The 15,165-nt window shown below is 45.5% G+C and overlaps 1 protein-coding gene across 1 annotated transcript in view; it reads left to right on the forward strand.

Moving 5' to 3' along the window:
• Positions 1-13,119: 13,119 nt before the first annotated feature.
• Positions 13,120-15,165, forward strand: part of UBE2N (ubiquitin conjugating enzyme E2 N) — a 50,304-nt gene continuing 48,258 nt past the window's right edge. The window contains exon 1 of the mRNA XM_028148558.2: positions 13,120-13,483. Within this exon, the coding sequence (XP_028004359.1) occupies positions 13,454-13,483 (30 nt within the window). The 5' untranslated portion in view covers positions 13,120-13,453. The remainder of the gene's footprint in view (positions 13,484-15,165) is intronic.

The following is a 15,165-nucleotide window of genomic DNA, read 5'->3' on the forward strand; positions in this document are numbered from 1 at the left end:
AATATATGCAGATCTTTAGGTTTGGGGAAATGCCTTTGGCCATTCCAACAGGCAATAATTTGTATCTTCAGCCCTGCTGAAGCCTCAAGGTTCCATCAACCTTTTGATGAAACTTCTTGCATTTATGACATGCTAGGATTAGCCTCCGGCTGGCGACCAATCCAATAGATGATCTTTCTCTCTCTTTCTCTCTCCTTCTCCTTTTTTCTCTCTCTAAAAATCAGTAAAATATTTTAAAAAATAATAAGGTCAATGTAACTAGAATACAGAGGGCTAGCAAAAAAACAATTGGGTTGGTGATGGAGGCAGATCTATTGTATGTTTTTAAAAAATATTTCACACATGACAGGTGACACTGAAAAGGATTTTGTGTCTTTTTTGAAAAAATGTCTATTCATATCCTTTGCCCATTCTTTAATCAGATTATTTGGGTTTTGGTTGTTGAGACATACAGATGACCACCAGGCACATGAAAAATGTTCAATATCACTTTATTATTAGGGAAATCCAAATACAATGAGATATAAAATGGCTATTATAAAAAAAGACAAGAAATAACAGGTGTTGGAAAAGGTGTGGAGAAAAGTGAATCCTTGCTCGCTGTTGGTGGGAATGTACTTTGGTACATGTGAGAAATGCTCACCTGTCTGAATTCAAATAACGAACTCAGAAACAGAAGTATGGTGAAAACGAGACTTTTAATACATCCTCGAGAATGGGTGTCCACCCGGTTGTACAGGCACACCTGGGGCAGTGAATACAGCCCATTTATTCCGTCCCTCCTCCAGTTCCTCATTGGCTGAGTACTATGGGGTCACCTGTTTCCTCATAGGTCGCCTAGGTATTGCTGTCTCCCACTGGGCCGCTTTAAAAAATTGGGCTGAGGCCTTTTCTAGTTGCCTCCACCTACCTCTTGTCTAGCTGAGGCAGGAGCCTGGGGATTTCCACCATGATGCTGGCCCACGTCCATAGTTCCTTGCTCTTACATCCTCCTCCCTCCTCCCTCCTCCCTCCTCCCTCCTCCCTCCTCCCTCCGACCTACATTCTGTTTGTCCTAGGGAAATTCAGGAACCATTTCCATCAAAAGTCGACCATAGTGGACATGGATCACAGAGGCCCATTTCCTAAAGTACAGCCACTATGGAAAAACAGTATGGATATTCTGGTCAAGGGCACATGCCCAGGTTTCAGGCTGGATCCTCAGTGGGGAGCATGCAGGAGGCAGCCAATCAATGATTCTCTCTCATCATTGATGTTTCTCTCTCTCTCTCTCTCTCTCTCTCTCTCTCTCTCTCTCTCTCTCTCTCTCTCTCTTCCTTCCTCTCTGAAATCAATAAAAATATCCTATCTAATAATAGAGTAACATGTAAATTACCATCACTCCGCTACGCCCACGATTGGGCGGCGGGAGGCTGGGGGGCGGGACTCGGGGTGGCCTATCTGGCCATTGAGAGGCACGGATCCGCTGCCACTGAGGGGGGCTACTCTGCTGTTGAGAGGCGCAGGGGGCGGGACTCCCGCCCCCTGTGCCTCTCAACAGCCAGATCTGCAGCCGGCTGCTGAGGGGGCCTGCTGCGGACACCCAGCTGCGCCTCTCAACAGCGGGGTAGCCAGGTGTCCAGGGCAGCCCCCCTCAGCAGCCGTTGAGAGGCGCAGGGGACGGGAGTCCCGCCCCCTGCGCCTCTGAACAGCAGGGTAGTCCCCCTCAGCGGCCGTGGACCATCAAAAACGTGGGAGCTGGGTGCCTGTCTGCTCCGGCACCAGGCCTTTCAGAGGCTTCTGAAAGGCCTGGTGCACCAGCGGACAGGCACCCAGCTCCACCGCGAAAAGTGAAAGCGTGTAGGGGACCCTACACGTGCATGATTCAATCATGCACTGGGCCTCTAGTATTTAAAATAAAACACTAATCTGTGAATAATCTCCTTGTGCAGGAAAGCTGCCTCAAAGACACCAAAATACTCATATCAGCATAAAGATGTTCTTGCCCTCTTCTCTCAAAAATCACACCTGAACAATGAGAACAAGGATGGTAGCCAGCAGATGTAGGTATGGCACCTGACTTAGCAGAACACAGGAAAGTTAAGCCTACAGATTCCACCAAAGCGCAAATAGTTGGTGGCACCACACATATTAAAGAAGAGGACGTGAGTAGGGGGCTGAAATTTACGGAATGCTTAAAAGTCAGTGTAAGATACGAATAGACCTCAAACTCTCATACCCATGAGCCCACCCTGCTTTCCCTATTAGAAAATAAGCTCAAGATCAGAGATCTTACCTTGTTTATTTTTATTTATTTGTTTGTTTAAATTATATCTTTATTGTTGGAAGTATTACATATATCCCTCTTTCCCCCATTGACCCCTTCTAGCCTACCCTCACCCCAACCTTGTTTATTTTTAAAACCCAGTTCTTAGGGAGGGTCCAGTACATGCTAGGTAGAGAATAAAGGAGGCAGGAAGGACAAAATATGTGCCAGGCATTATGTTACTGCTGGACTCACAGCACAAAGAATATGATGGTCCCTGGCTTAGAAAGGTGGGCAGTGTGGTGAGGGAAGTAGGTAAACAGATTATTACAGTTAACATTTTTTAGAGCATCATGTGCAAGATGTTTTACAGAGGATAGAGAAGATTTCTCAGAGCGGGGTGAGAGACCAGCAGGCAGATGGAGTGGGGAATTGCAGTTGAAAAGGCAAAATGAGGTGGGTGAAAAGTCAAGATGTGAAAATTATGGTGTTAGAGTGCAGGTATGATTGATCACAGGATATCCAAAGCAACAAGATTGTCCAGACTGTGGTCTGAGGTGGCCTCTGAGATGGAAAGTAAGCAGTAGGTTAAGAAAATATCAAGTGCTTTTATGATTAGAAGGGGAGAGGAGTAAGTTTTCTGTCTGATGAATTTAAAATAAGGAGCTTGGTCGCTGGGTCTGCTCGGCTTTGCCTGTTTCCCTCCTCTCATTATCTCTGTCCCTTTTCCTCTAAGTGACTGGGTGGCTATGCCTAAAATTGGGGAGCTGATGGAGGAATATTAGTATGCCCAAATTACTGCTGACTTAGAGCTGTGTTCTCCAATCAACTTTATTGGTAATGAAGGCAATATTTTTGTCTCCATCTCTTTCAATTGGTTATAATTTGAGGAGGGGAAAAGGGGGGGGGGGGGCTATTTAGTGATGAGGAACAAGTGAAAACAGGGAATATATAAAATGGGGCCACTTTAACCAAGCTGCCAAAATCATTAACATTATGAAAGTGGAGGCATGAGGAAATGATTCTGTTTTTGTTCTAACTAGCCTGGGAACTTAAACTTTTTGAACTGTCCAGTCCTGTGTCAATGCCTGGTTATACATCTGGACATGCGCCAGAACTCCAGATAACTCTCTGAATACTCCCCTGAAGGACTCACGTAACTAAATCACCTGGCATCCATTATTCAGACCACAGGATGTGACCGGACCTCCTGGCACCCATCATCCAGACTGCCTGACATCTGACTGATAACTGTCCTGAACCAATCCTAGGGCTAAGAATGCAGGACTGGGTTCACAGGTGTCAATGTATTATTATGCTTCACAACTTACAGCTTACACATGTACAAGTATATGTATATGAAATTATTACGTAATAAGAACATTTTATGCACAGCCCTAGCTGGTTTGGCTCAGTGGATAGAGCGTCGGCCTGTGGACTCAAGGGTCCCAGGTTCGATTCCAGTCAAGGGCATGTACCTTGGTTGCAGGCACATACCCAGTAGGGAGTGTGCATGAGGCAGCTGATCGATGTTTCTCTCTCATCGATGTTTCTAACTCTCTATCCCTCTTCCTTCCTCTCTGTAAAAAATCAATAAAAATATATTTAAAAAACAAACAAACATTTTATGCACACAAAGAAGAATGCAGACTGATAATTGTCAAGAATGCACTTTTTAACTATAAGAACTGTTAACTTTTCTTTCTTCTTTGGTACACTTCTGGGGTTCTTTTTGGAAACTAAAACCCTATTAAAAATCTTTACCATGCCCTCGCCGGTTTGGCTCAGTGGATAGAGCGTTGGCCTGAGGATGGAAGGGTCCCAGGTTCGATTCCAGTCAAGGGCACATGCCTGGGTTGCGGGCTCAGTCCAACATGCAGGAGGCAGCCAATCAATGATTCCCTCTCATCATTGTTTCTACCTCTCTCTTCCTCTCCCTTCCTCTCTGAAATCAATAAAAATATATAAAGAAATTTTTATAATTTATTTCTAGGCAAAACCTCCAAATTCTTTTGAGTTCATTTGACATTGGCCTTCTCAAAACCTGGAATACTGAATAATCTGGAATACTGAACACTTGGGCCAACTGAAGTCCCAACAATCTGAAATATCTAAAACTTGGAACAAGAGAATTGGACTAGGCAGGAGGAAATAGGGATCAAAAGGATAAAAAACAAACAAACAAAAAAAACAGGAATAAGAACCCTGGCTGGTGTGGCTCAGTTGCTTGGAGTGTTGTCCTGTACACCAAAAGGTGGTGGATTCAATTCCAGGTCAGGGCACATACCAGGTTTCTGATTAGATCCCCAGTCAGGATGTGTTCAAGAGGCAACCTGATAGAAGTTACTTCCTCCCTCCCTCTCTCCCTCCCTCCCTCCCCCATACCCTCTCTATCCTCCTTCCCTCTCTATTTTCTCTCCCTTCCTCTCTTTCTCTAAGATCAATTAAAAAAAAAAACACAAAAAAACAGGAACGAGAAAATATAAGTCAAGGTTGATGTTGCAACTGTTTTGTTTCCTTGAGCAGATCAGACAATGTAGGGCAGTGACTCTCAAACTTCAGACACTTCAGTGGTACCTGGGAAGCTGTTAAAAACAGATGCATGGGGCCTATGACTACCACTCAGACCATCTTGGGTGGGGCAGCGTGCAATCTTTTCTTCCTCCGCCACCCACTTCCTCCCTGAGTCAGTGTTCATGAACGCTCTTCTCACAGATACTTCTGTCTTGATCGCTCATAGTTTTCCTATGTTGCAGGAAATGATAAGGGTAGTTGCAAACAAATACTTCTGCCAGATGGCTATTGCTCATGAATGGAAACAGGGCCTCTATTAAAGGTGACTGATTTACTCCATGTTGTCTCTGAAAAGCATTAGGCAGTTTGTGAAAAAACCTCTGTTGCTGTACAGGAAGTCAAGTTGAAAAGTTAAGGGATGAACATAAACATCCTATGCTTTCCGTAAGCATTTACTTATGGATCATGAATCTATATCAACATTCTCAAACAGGTATTTATTTTCAGCCTGCAGTTATTTTTTTTTAATTTCTTTATTGATTATGGTATCACATAATTGTCCTCATCCCCCCATTCCCATCCCAAACCCCTCCCCACTTAGGCCCCCACCCTCCTGTTGTCCGTGACCACTGGTTAGGCTTATATGCATGCATACAAGTCCTTTGGTTGATCTCTCCCCCTTTCCCGCACCCTCCCCTACCTTCCCTCTGAGGTTTGACAGTCCAGCCTGCAGTTATTGATACATTCCCTTGACAAATATTTATTTTTTTTTGGAGATCTCATGTTGCAGGCCCTACACTGAAGCCCCAGGGGTACAGTGGTGACCATATTGGAAGAAATCCATGACTCTGAGGAGCTCAAGTATAAATGCCCTAAGATATTACCTGCAGGGTTATGCATTCACTATTTTAGGACCAAAGTAAGGAACCTGGAATATTAGAGGGTAGAGGGTGGGGAAGTAGCAGGAGGCAGTGAAATAATGTTCTGGGGAGTAAAAGGTTTGCATAGAACAGGACTCCTCTAATTTCTCCAACACTGCATTCTTTTATATATATATATTATTGTTGTTGTTAATCTTCACCTGAGGATATTTTTCCATTGATTTTTATTTTTTTTTTTGGGGGGGGGAATTAGAGGGAGGGATGGAGGGAGGAAGGGAGAGAGAGAACATGGATTTGAGGTAGACCCATCTATTGGTTACCTCCTGCACACCGCTTCTGGGGACAGAGCCCGAAACCCAGGCATGTGCCCTGACAGAATGGAACTGGCGACCTCTAGGTACATGGGACTATGCTCAACCAACTGAGCCACACAGGCCAGGGCTCCAACACAGCATTCTTGCTTTCTCTTTCCCTATATTATAATTAAAAGGCACTTGTAATCTGAGTCCGGGAAGGAACATGGAAAAAAAACATGGATGACAGTGAGGCCTGACAAATTGCTGAAGAAGATTAATTAGCTAAGAGTTCTGCCTAGCACTGTTCAGCTCAGTGAAGCTCTCAATCACTGTAATTTACTCAAATGCCATGGACCAGCATCATTTTTATAAGTTTTGAGGATATAATACTTTTTGAGCAGTGTTCAAAGAACTTTGAATACCTCTTAGACTGTTGAAATTAGTGAATTGGATTCTTATGTTAATGTTTTTGAATAGGTATCCACATGGTTCAAACTAAAAAGGGTACAGGAGTAAAGAGTGAAAATTCTTCCTTTTACCTCTGGTCTCCAGCTGTCCATCACCTCTCCTCTGAAAAAAATCCATTCAATTCGTTTTGTGGATATCCTTATTTTAATCCATATTTTATGGATATCGTAAGTAGAACTCTAAAGCAGCTTTCCAATGTGAGAATAAACCTCATCTTGGCCCTGTGGCAACCTGTCCTGGAATATATCCTGTTCGACAAAACTTTCATGAATCAGAAGTCCAGACTTTATTTTCCTGGTGAGTACAATATGAGCTGTTCTCAAGGAGGAAGAGTGGGAAAAACACCTAGCAGAGACATGAACATATACAGTGTTAATACCCGAACAGAATTTCTGCCATCAAACAGTCTCTGCCAAACTAGGTTATACTGTCAAGTTTTAAAAATGTGGTTTCCTAAGGAAATTATACCTAGTTCTATCAATATTACAAAATAATAGCCATGCTAAGTGCTATGTCATCTTCTATACACATATAATTGAAACTTCACAAAAATCAACATAAAGTACATTTTATAGATGAAGAAAACCAAGGACAGGCAAAATTTGAAATCTGGGCAGGGGCTCCAAACCCCTCACTTTTCTTTTTTTTTAATATATTTTATTGATTTTTTACAGAGAGGAAGGGAGAGGGATAGAAAGCTAGAAACATCGATGAGAGAAACATTGATCAGCTGCCTCCTGCACACCCCCTATTGGGGATGTGCCTGCAACCAAGGCACATGCCCTTGACCAGAATCGAACCCGGGACCTTTGAGTCCACAGGCCGACCCTCTATCCACTGAGCCAAACCGGTTTCGGCACCCCTCACTTTTTAAAAATTGATTAATTCAGAGAAAGGAAGGGAGAGAGAGAGACAGAAATACTAATGATAAGTGAGAATCATCCATGGGCTGCTTCCTACACACCCCCGATTGGGGATAGAGCCTGAACCCCGGGCATGTGCCCTGACTGGGAATTGAACTGTGACAGGTTCACTGCTCAACCACTGAGACACACTGGCCAAGCAAACCCTCATTCTTTTTGTTTGTTTTGTAGTTGTTTTTAATCCTTACCCGAGGATATTTTTCCATTGATTTTTATGGAGAGTGGAAGAGAGAGGGAAAGACAGAGAGAAACATCGATGTAAGAGAAACACATCAGTTGCTTGCCTCCTGCACGAGCCTAGACCAGGGCCCAGGCTGGGGAGGAGCCTGCAACCAAGGTACGTGTGTGCCCTTGACCGGAATCGAACCTAGGACCCTTTGGTCCACAGACCAATGCTCTATCCACTGAGCCAAACCAACTAGGGCAGCAAATCTCTCATTCTTAATCTGCAGGATACTTACCATTCTAATAGAGAATAGCCAAAAGAAGGCGGGTGACATTATTTTCTGTTTATATAGTTCTTGTTTATTCAAAAATTTTCACTCAAATATTAGGATCCATTAAAATTACCCATGATGTTTATGCACACGAACAACAGTGTGGTGATTGTGAGGGATGGGATGTGGTGAACACACAATACAGTGCACAGATAATGTGTTGTAGAATTGTGCACCTGAAACCTGTATAATTTGGCTAAACAGTGTCACTTCAATAAATTCAATTAAAAAAAATTACCCATGATGTTTAAATGCACATACCCAGGGTCTCAGCACTGACCTAAAGAATTAGACTCTCTGGTGGGGTGAGTGGAGGGAGGGAGGGGAAAGTCAGCATCTGGGAGACTGAGGCCCAAAGGGAAACAGAGGCAGTGGTGGTCAGGGAAGATGGCAGCTGCTTTTCTGGCAGGGGCATGGGTGCCAGGTACAGCACAGAGAGCTGGGCCAAGCTTACTGAGAGCCTGGGAGACCAGACACTGCCTGTGATTATGTTTCTCTCTTTCTCTCTTTCTCTCTCTATATATATAAACTAGAGGCCGGGGCATGAAATTCATGCACAGGTAGGGTCCCTAGGCCTGGCTGGTGATCAGGACCGATTGGGGCCTTCCTTCCCCTTCCTTCATTCCGCGCTGCCCCCTGGTGGTCAGTGCATGTCATAGCAAGTGGTCGAACTCCTGGTCTGTTGAACTCCCGAGGGGACAATGTGCATATTAGCCTTTTATTATATAGGATGAGTCCCTTGGTACATGTATTTAACCATGGGTACACATATGTGTCTGTGCGGTGTACATGTGGTCTTGCCACTCTACTTTCAAGAAGTGGAGTCTATGCCCCCTATTTTTTTTTTTAAGTTTTTCATGGATTTTTTTTGTTAATCCTTACCTGAGGGTATTTTTCCATTGATTTTTTTTTTTTTTTTTTTTTTTTTTTTAGAGAGAGTGGAAAGGAGGGGGAGAGACACACACGCACACAGAGAGAGGGAGACAGACATTGATTGGTTGCCTCCTGTATGTGCCCCGAGGTACGTGTCCTTGACTAGAAATGAACCTGAGACCCTTCAGTCCTCGGCCAATAATGTTAGGCAATAATATTCACTGAGCCAAATTGGTAGAGCTATGCCCCCTACCTTTGAATTGGGTGAGCTTTTGTTACTTAATCAGTAGATTGTGTTGGGAATGATGCTATGTGACTTCCAAGGCTAAGCCAAAAAGATGATTCAGCTTCTGACTCTAGTTTTGCTAGCTAGAACAATCACTCTTGGAATCTAGCCACCATGCAGTGAGGAAGCCCAAGCTGCCTCAGGGAGAGACCTACTTGGAGAGAAATTAACAGCCAGAACCAACTTGCCAGCTATGTGAACCGTGGTGGAAATGGATCTATCCCCAGTTATGCTGCCCAGACTAATGTAGCATGGAGTAGAGATGTGCCTTCCTGCCAAGTCCTGCCCAAATTTGAAGATTCAAGAGCGAAATAAATGCTTGCTGTTATTTTAAGCACTAAGTGAGCTGGTTTGTTAGGCAATAATACACTTCTAACCCAATAATCATTCTGCCTTTCTTCCTATATGGATGAATTCTCCTGGGCTCTCTCTAAATATTCTGATAGTGTTAGAGGTATAAATAGAATAGTGGGGACTAGCAATCATTATAAGAAATATTAATCATGCTCTGTTAACTATGATTGCTCTATTCTAATTAGAGAAAGCACATTCTAGCCTGGCTGAGTTGTATGCCCCTGGACATGGGAGTTAAGGAATACAGTCCATTCTCCTTCTCTGAGAACTGCCTATTATCATGGAAAGATTAACAACCTTATGACCTAAACAATGGAGTCATGGAGATGCCCCAGCCCACATTGCCAGTAACCTATAACCATTATACCCATTCTTATTCCTTTTGCCTACTTCCCCATGCCTGTAATTCCATTGGCCCACTTCCCCATGTCATCTGTAGACGAAAAGGGGCCACATGCTAACCTGACTAGCTCAGGGAAGGCCTGTGTGGCAGCCTTGCAAACTCAGAGACCTAAAGTAACCACAAAGGATGGTCTGAAATGAAAAACTTTTAAACTAAAAAGCAGTTTATGGCTGGTATCTTCCCTGACAAAGTTCAATCTTTATCTTAACTGAGTCTGTCTATTGTATTTTTGCATCTACAATAACATATCATTGGAATGTCAAAGTACTTTCCCTTTTTCCAGACTCCTCAAAACACAGGCGACAGAGACCACAAATCCCCTCATTGTTATTGAGTTAATTGTTGGCTGTTAACTATCCTGCACCCACTTGTGAGAAATGCTCAGCTGTTTGAATTAAAATAATGTACTCGGTGACAGAAGTATGGGGAAAATGAGACCTTTAATACGTGTTCAAGAGGTGTTGTTTCTCAGGTTGTATAGGCACACATGGAGTAGCGGATCATAGGCTATTTAATCCTTAAGGTGCGAGAGTCCCTCCTCCGTTTCCTCATTGGCTGAGTACTATAGGGTTAACAGTTTCCTCCTAAGTTGCCTCAACAGTTTCCTCATAAGTTTTTGTCTCTTATTGGGATATTTTTAAAAAATGGGCCGAGGCCTTTTCTAGTTGTTTTCACCTCCCCCTGTCTAGTTGAGGTGAGTGCCTGGTTGGGGGTGTGTGTGTGTGTGTGGGGGAGGTTCTCACCATGCTGCTGGCTCATGTACACAGTTCTTTGTTCTTATATCCTCTGTTCTTATATCCTCTTCCCGCCTCCCTACATTCTGTTTGCCCTGGGGAAATTCAGTAACCATTTCCATTAAAAGTTGACTGTGCTGAAGATGGATCACAGAGGCCCACTTTCTACACCACCTAAGTAAAAGAAATATGTCTATCATTTTACTTTGTATCTAATCCCAGAGGTTTTCCGGCTTTGCTTTCTCCTGCCTCCCTAGTCTATCACCAATGGATTTCATGTAACCCATTTACGTCTCCTCTTTGGATTGTAATGTATAAAACGGAGTGCAAAACTGCCATTCTCCGGAGTATTATCTCAATCTGTTGAGATTCTGCTTCCTGGCAATTATCACCAGTTTGGCTCAAATAAACTCACAAAAATTCTTCACAGGTTTGAATGTTTCTTACGTTAACAAATCTTTGTCTTTCTACCCAATATAAGGAGCTGGCTTCTGGGGGGAGGGGAGGGTGCAGAACAGATTTCCCACAATGCCAGCATTATTGGAATAAATGCTCATACATGATTCACCCCTGTCTCTGCTTAATTGGCTCAAGTGGTGACAGGCGGCCTGTACCCAACTGTTGTCTGGTTTCAAAAGTATCCTTGTCCAATTTAATTTACTTTCCCAGATTCTTCTAATCACAGAATCACACAGTTCAGACTTCTGGTTATTTGAAGTTCTCATTATTACGTCTGAGGTTTGGTTTCTCATCTGAAAAGCACTGGTAAATAAGAAAGCCTATCTTTTAGACCAGGGGTCCTCAAACTACGGCCCGCGGGCCACATGCGGCCCGCCGAGGACATTTATCCGTCCCGCCGGGTGTTTTTGCCGCCGCTGCCTGTCCTGCTTGGCAGCCGACTTAGCAGTGTGCATAGGAGTTTGTTCATAGTTTTTTTTTTAAACTATAGTCCGGCCCTCCAACGGTCTGAGGGACAGTGAACTGGCCCCCTGTTTAAAAAGTTTGAGGACCCCTGTTTTAGACTTTATAATTGAGATAATCCATGTAATCATTTAGCATTGTGCCCAGCACAAAATGTTTTCTTTTATTTTTCTTATAGGTTTCTTGCATTTATATCCCTCATTTCTTTACTGCACTTTTTTTCCTTATAGCTTAACTAGAGGCCCGATGCACGAAATTCGTGCAAAGGGATTGGCCCCCCCCCCCCCCCCCCCCCCACACCCACAGCTGCTGCCTCTGCCTCAGCCCCCAGCACTGCAACTTCGTCCAGAAGGTTGTCTGGAAGGATGTCCGGTCTAATTAGCATAATACGCTTTTATTATTACAGATGCCATGTCACAGGCTATTTTCTATGACTGGCTTGCTCTTCCCTACCAGATCAGTTAGACTCTTACCTCATCCTTTAGGACTCCCACTTCTCCTTTGGGAAGCTTTCTCTGACTTCTCTAGTAATTAATACCTCTCTGTGCTCAAATAGCACCTTGGAAGAACCTCTCTCATAGCTCTTAACACATTGGGTTGTAATTAATTTTTTTACCCGTGTTTCTTCTCCACTGGACTTTAAGTTCCTGGAAGGCAGGGTCAGAGTCTTTATAATCTCATCTTCTAACCTAGTACCTGGCACGTCTCATTCACTATCTATATCTGTACTACTGTGCTAGGAAACACTGTTGGTAAGCAATTAAGGGGTCCAAGTTTTGACAGGCTTCCCCGGAGACAAAACAACTCCACTTCCTCCTGCAAAATTTTGGAAAATGTTCGTTAACATCTCGGCCTAATTGGTGAGGTGGAGACTACACCTTAAGGCTGCTGTGAAGATGAAGTCAAATAATATCTGCAAAAAGCCCATCACATAGCATTCAATCATCAGGATGTCACAAAATGCTTACCCAACAACCCCAATTTTCGGGCACCGTCACTCTAATCTTCCTTTGTGGCCCCTGCACGCTATGGGTAATCCCTCTAAGCCCGTGGTCGGCAAACTGTGGCTTGCGAGCCACATGCGGCTCTTTGGCCCCTTGAGTGTGGCTCTTCCACAAAATACCACGGCCTGGGCGAGTTATTTTGAAGAAGTGGCGTTAGAGGAAGTTTAAGTTTAAAAAATGTGGCTCTCAAAAGAAATTTCAATCGTTGTACTGTTGATATTTGGCTCTGTTGACTAATGAGTTTGCCGACCACTGCTCTAAGCGATTACTCTGGGCTCTCTAGTCCTCTCCTTGGTCTTTCCTCTAGTTAGTAACTCTGCGTTTCAACCACTAGGTCCAGGGGTTCAGAAGCCATTCTTCTTCCTTGCTCCCAACTCTCTCCAAACCCTTCTGTTTTAGCCTTCCCCATGCTAAAGGGTGTGTCAAAGACGCCTGATTTTTTGCGAACTTTAGATATCAAAACTCTCTGGGTTTTCCTGGGTAACTTGCGAGCCATTAGATTTGCTACCAAATTTTGGTCCTCCCACTCTATGGGAAAGAAGCCTGCGTTTCAACTACACCGAGGCCGTTCTCTGCAGCGCCAGCCGCGGCCGCGCTCAGTGCAGGAACGTTGAATGGACAAACGAACGAACGAATGAATGGGCTACGTCGGCGGCCGGGCCTCTGTGACGTTGCCCCGGGCGCGGGCGTGGCCGCGGAGCGCACCGCCCACTCCCCCCTCGCCCGGAAGGTTCAGCCTGGAGCACCGAAGCTCCCGCGGCCCTGCGCGCCTCCCCCGCCCCCCAAATCCCTGCCCCGTCGCGTTGCGTCACTTCCGCCACCTCAGGGCCGGGGCTGGGGCGGGGAGCGCGGGGGAGGGCCCAGGTCTGAGGGAACCCCACCCGCATCCGCGTTCGAGCAGGGACTACATTTCCCGAGGGGCCTCGGCGGCGGCGGCAGCGGCGGCGGCGGGCGCGGCAACGTCCTCCCGGAAGTGGAGCCTGGGACTTCCACTCGTGCGTGAGGCGAGCGGAGCCGGAGACTAGACCGGAGGCCGAACTTGGGATCTGACAAGATGGCCGGGCTGCCCCGCAGGATTATCAAGGTAACCGCCCAGACCGGCCTCCGGCTCTCTGCTCTGCTCTTGCCTGCTCGGCAGCCCAGGCAGCGTGGTTGCTCGCTCCCGCCGGCCCGCGCTGGGAGGCCGGAGGCAGGCGGAGAGGGTCTGGCCAGGCGGCGAGCGAAGTCTGCGCTGGGGAGGGGGCGCGGGGAGACTTCCGGCCGCGGTGGGGCAGCCGGGCGGCGAACACCCGGGGCTTCCAGGCGGCCCCCTGAGAGCCGGGAAGGCCCGGCCTGCGCCCGGTGGAGGGTGGGGTTGTGGGGTTCTGGTCTTGGGCGCGGGCCTCCGCCGTCTTTCAGACCACCCCCAGGCGGAGGCCGCGGGCGCGCGGGAATCGCGGCGGGGCCCGGACTCTGGGCGGGGGTTGTGGCCCGACACGGTTTTCCCCGATCCTGGATCCCCCTTCTCAGCCGGGGCAGGAGCTCAGGGGCGCAGCAGCCGCAGGTTCAGAATGAATGAACCGGGAGGGCGAGGCCGGGCCGGGCCCTGCACCCAGGAGGGCCGCGCGTCCTGCCGCCGTTGGCACATGCTCGCACCTGGCATCCTGGGTCCCGGGGACTTGGGGGCTCCGCGTCCGACTGCCGTAGCTTCCGCGATCTCTTCCTTAAATACGTTTCCGCTCGTTGTCTCCGCGAAGTGATTTTACTCTGGTTTGCAAACTCAGACCTGTTTTTGTTCAGAGGAAATAGTTTTAATAGGGGACTGGGGGGGGGGGGGGGGAGGGGTTCAGGTCTGGGGGCCTTATGAAAACTTTTGGCTTTTGATTTTGTACACTTTTAATTATTAGACCGTTCTTCTGTTCTTTGTTAATGGCATACTTTGAGAAGTACATATTGAACCCTGTAAAAATTCGGAATCTCGGTTTTGTGAATTCTTTGCATAAGTCCTCAAATGTGAAATGTTACTTGAACTCACAAAAAACCTTGCATTTTTTTTGGGTCAATTTTAATGAAGGAAATAAGTTGAATCTGTCTTGTTTAATATTAGGTGGGGCAAAAGTAGGTTTACCATTGTGAGTACGAGAAGCACTTTATTCTTGTATTATTTTTATTAACTACGGTGTTTTCCTTAGGAATACCTCCGTTTGCCCCCACCCTGTATGTAAGTTAACGTGATAAAACCAGGTGAATGCGTTTGTTTCAAAGTTTGGGGGAGAAAACTACTATGTGAAAAGAAAGGAAGACCTGTTGAAGGATGATGTGTTGGGTAGTGCTTCGTGCAGTTTCAGTTAAATATGTATGGGTGTCTCTGATCTAAAAGGTGCTTTATTTAGAGAAACAGGACATTTTATGAGATAGAAATTATGACAATGTGGACCTTCATAGTGAGAAATTTGTTGTACTGTATTACAGATTTATCTTGGACTTTGTCCAAGGAAGTTTAATTGCTCTATGCATTGCGAGGATCCTTACAGTGTGGTTTTAGTTATAATGCAATCACACGGCTCCAATGGTCATGTTGATTGAGGGCTCAGTTGAAAATGAGGGGTGGAGGGAGGATAGAGCTGTACACCAGATATTCTCGAATTATTATTTACTACTCAGGTTTTTCATTAAGTGCATAATATAATTTGGCATTCAAGATAATTCTTCAAAATACATAATGAATTAAATTCTTAACATATTTTTCCATTTTTGCTTGATTCTTAAGATACTGTGCAGTAACAT

Source organism: Eptesicus fuscus, chromosome 7, assembly GCF_027574615.1.
Source record: "Eptesicus fuscus isolate TK198812 chromosome 7, DD_ASM_mEF_20220401, whole genome shotgun sequence".
Classification (NCBI taxonomy): Eukaryota; Metazoa; Chordata; class Mammalia; order Chiroptera; family Vespertilionidae; genus Eptesicus; species Eptesicus fuscus.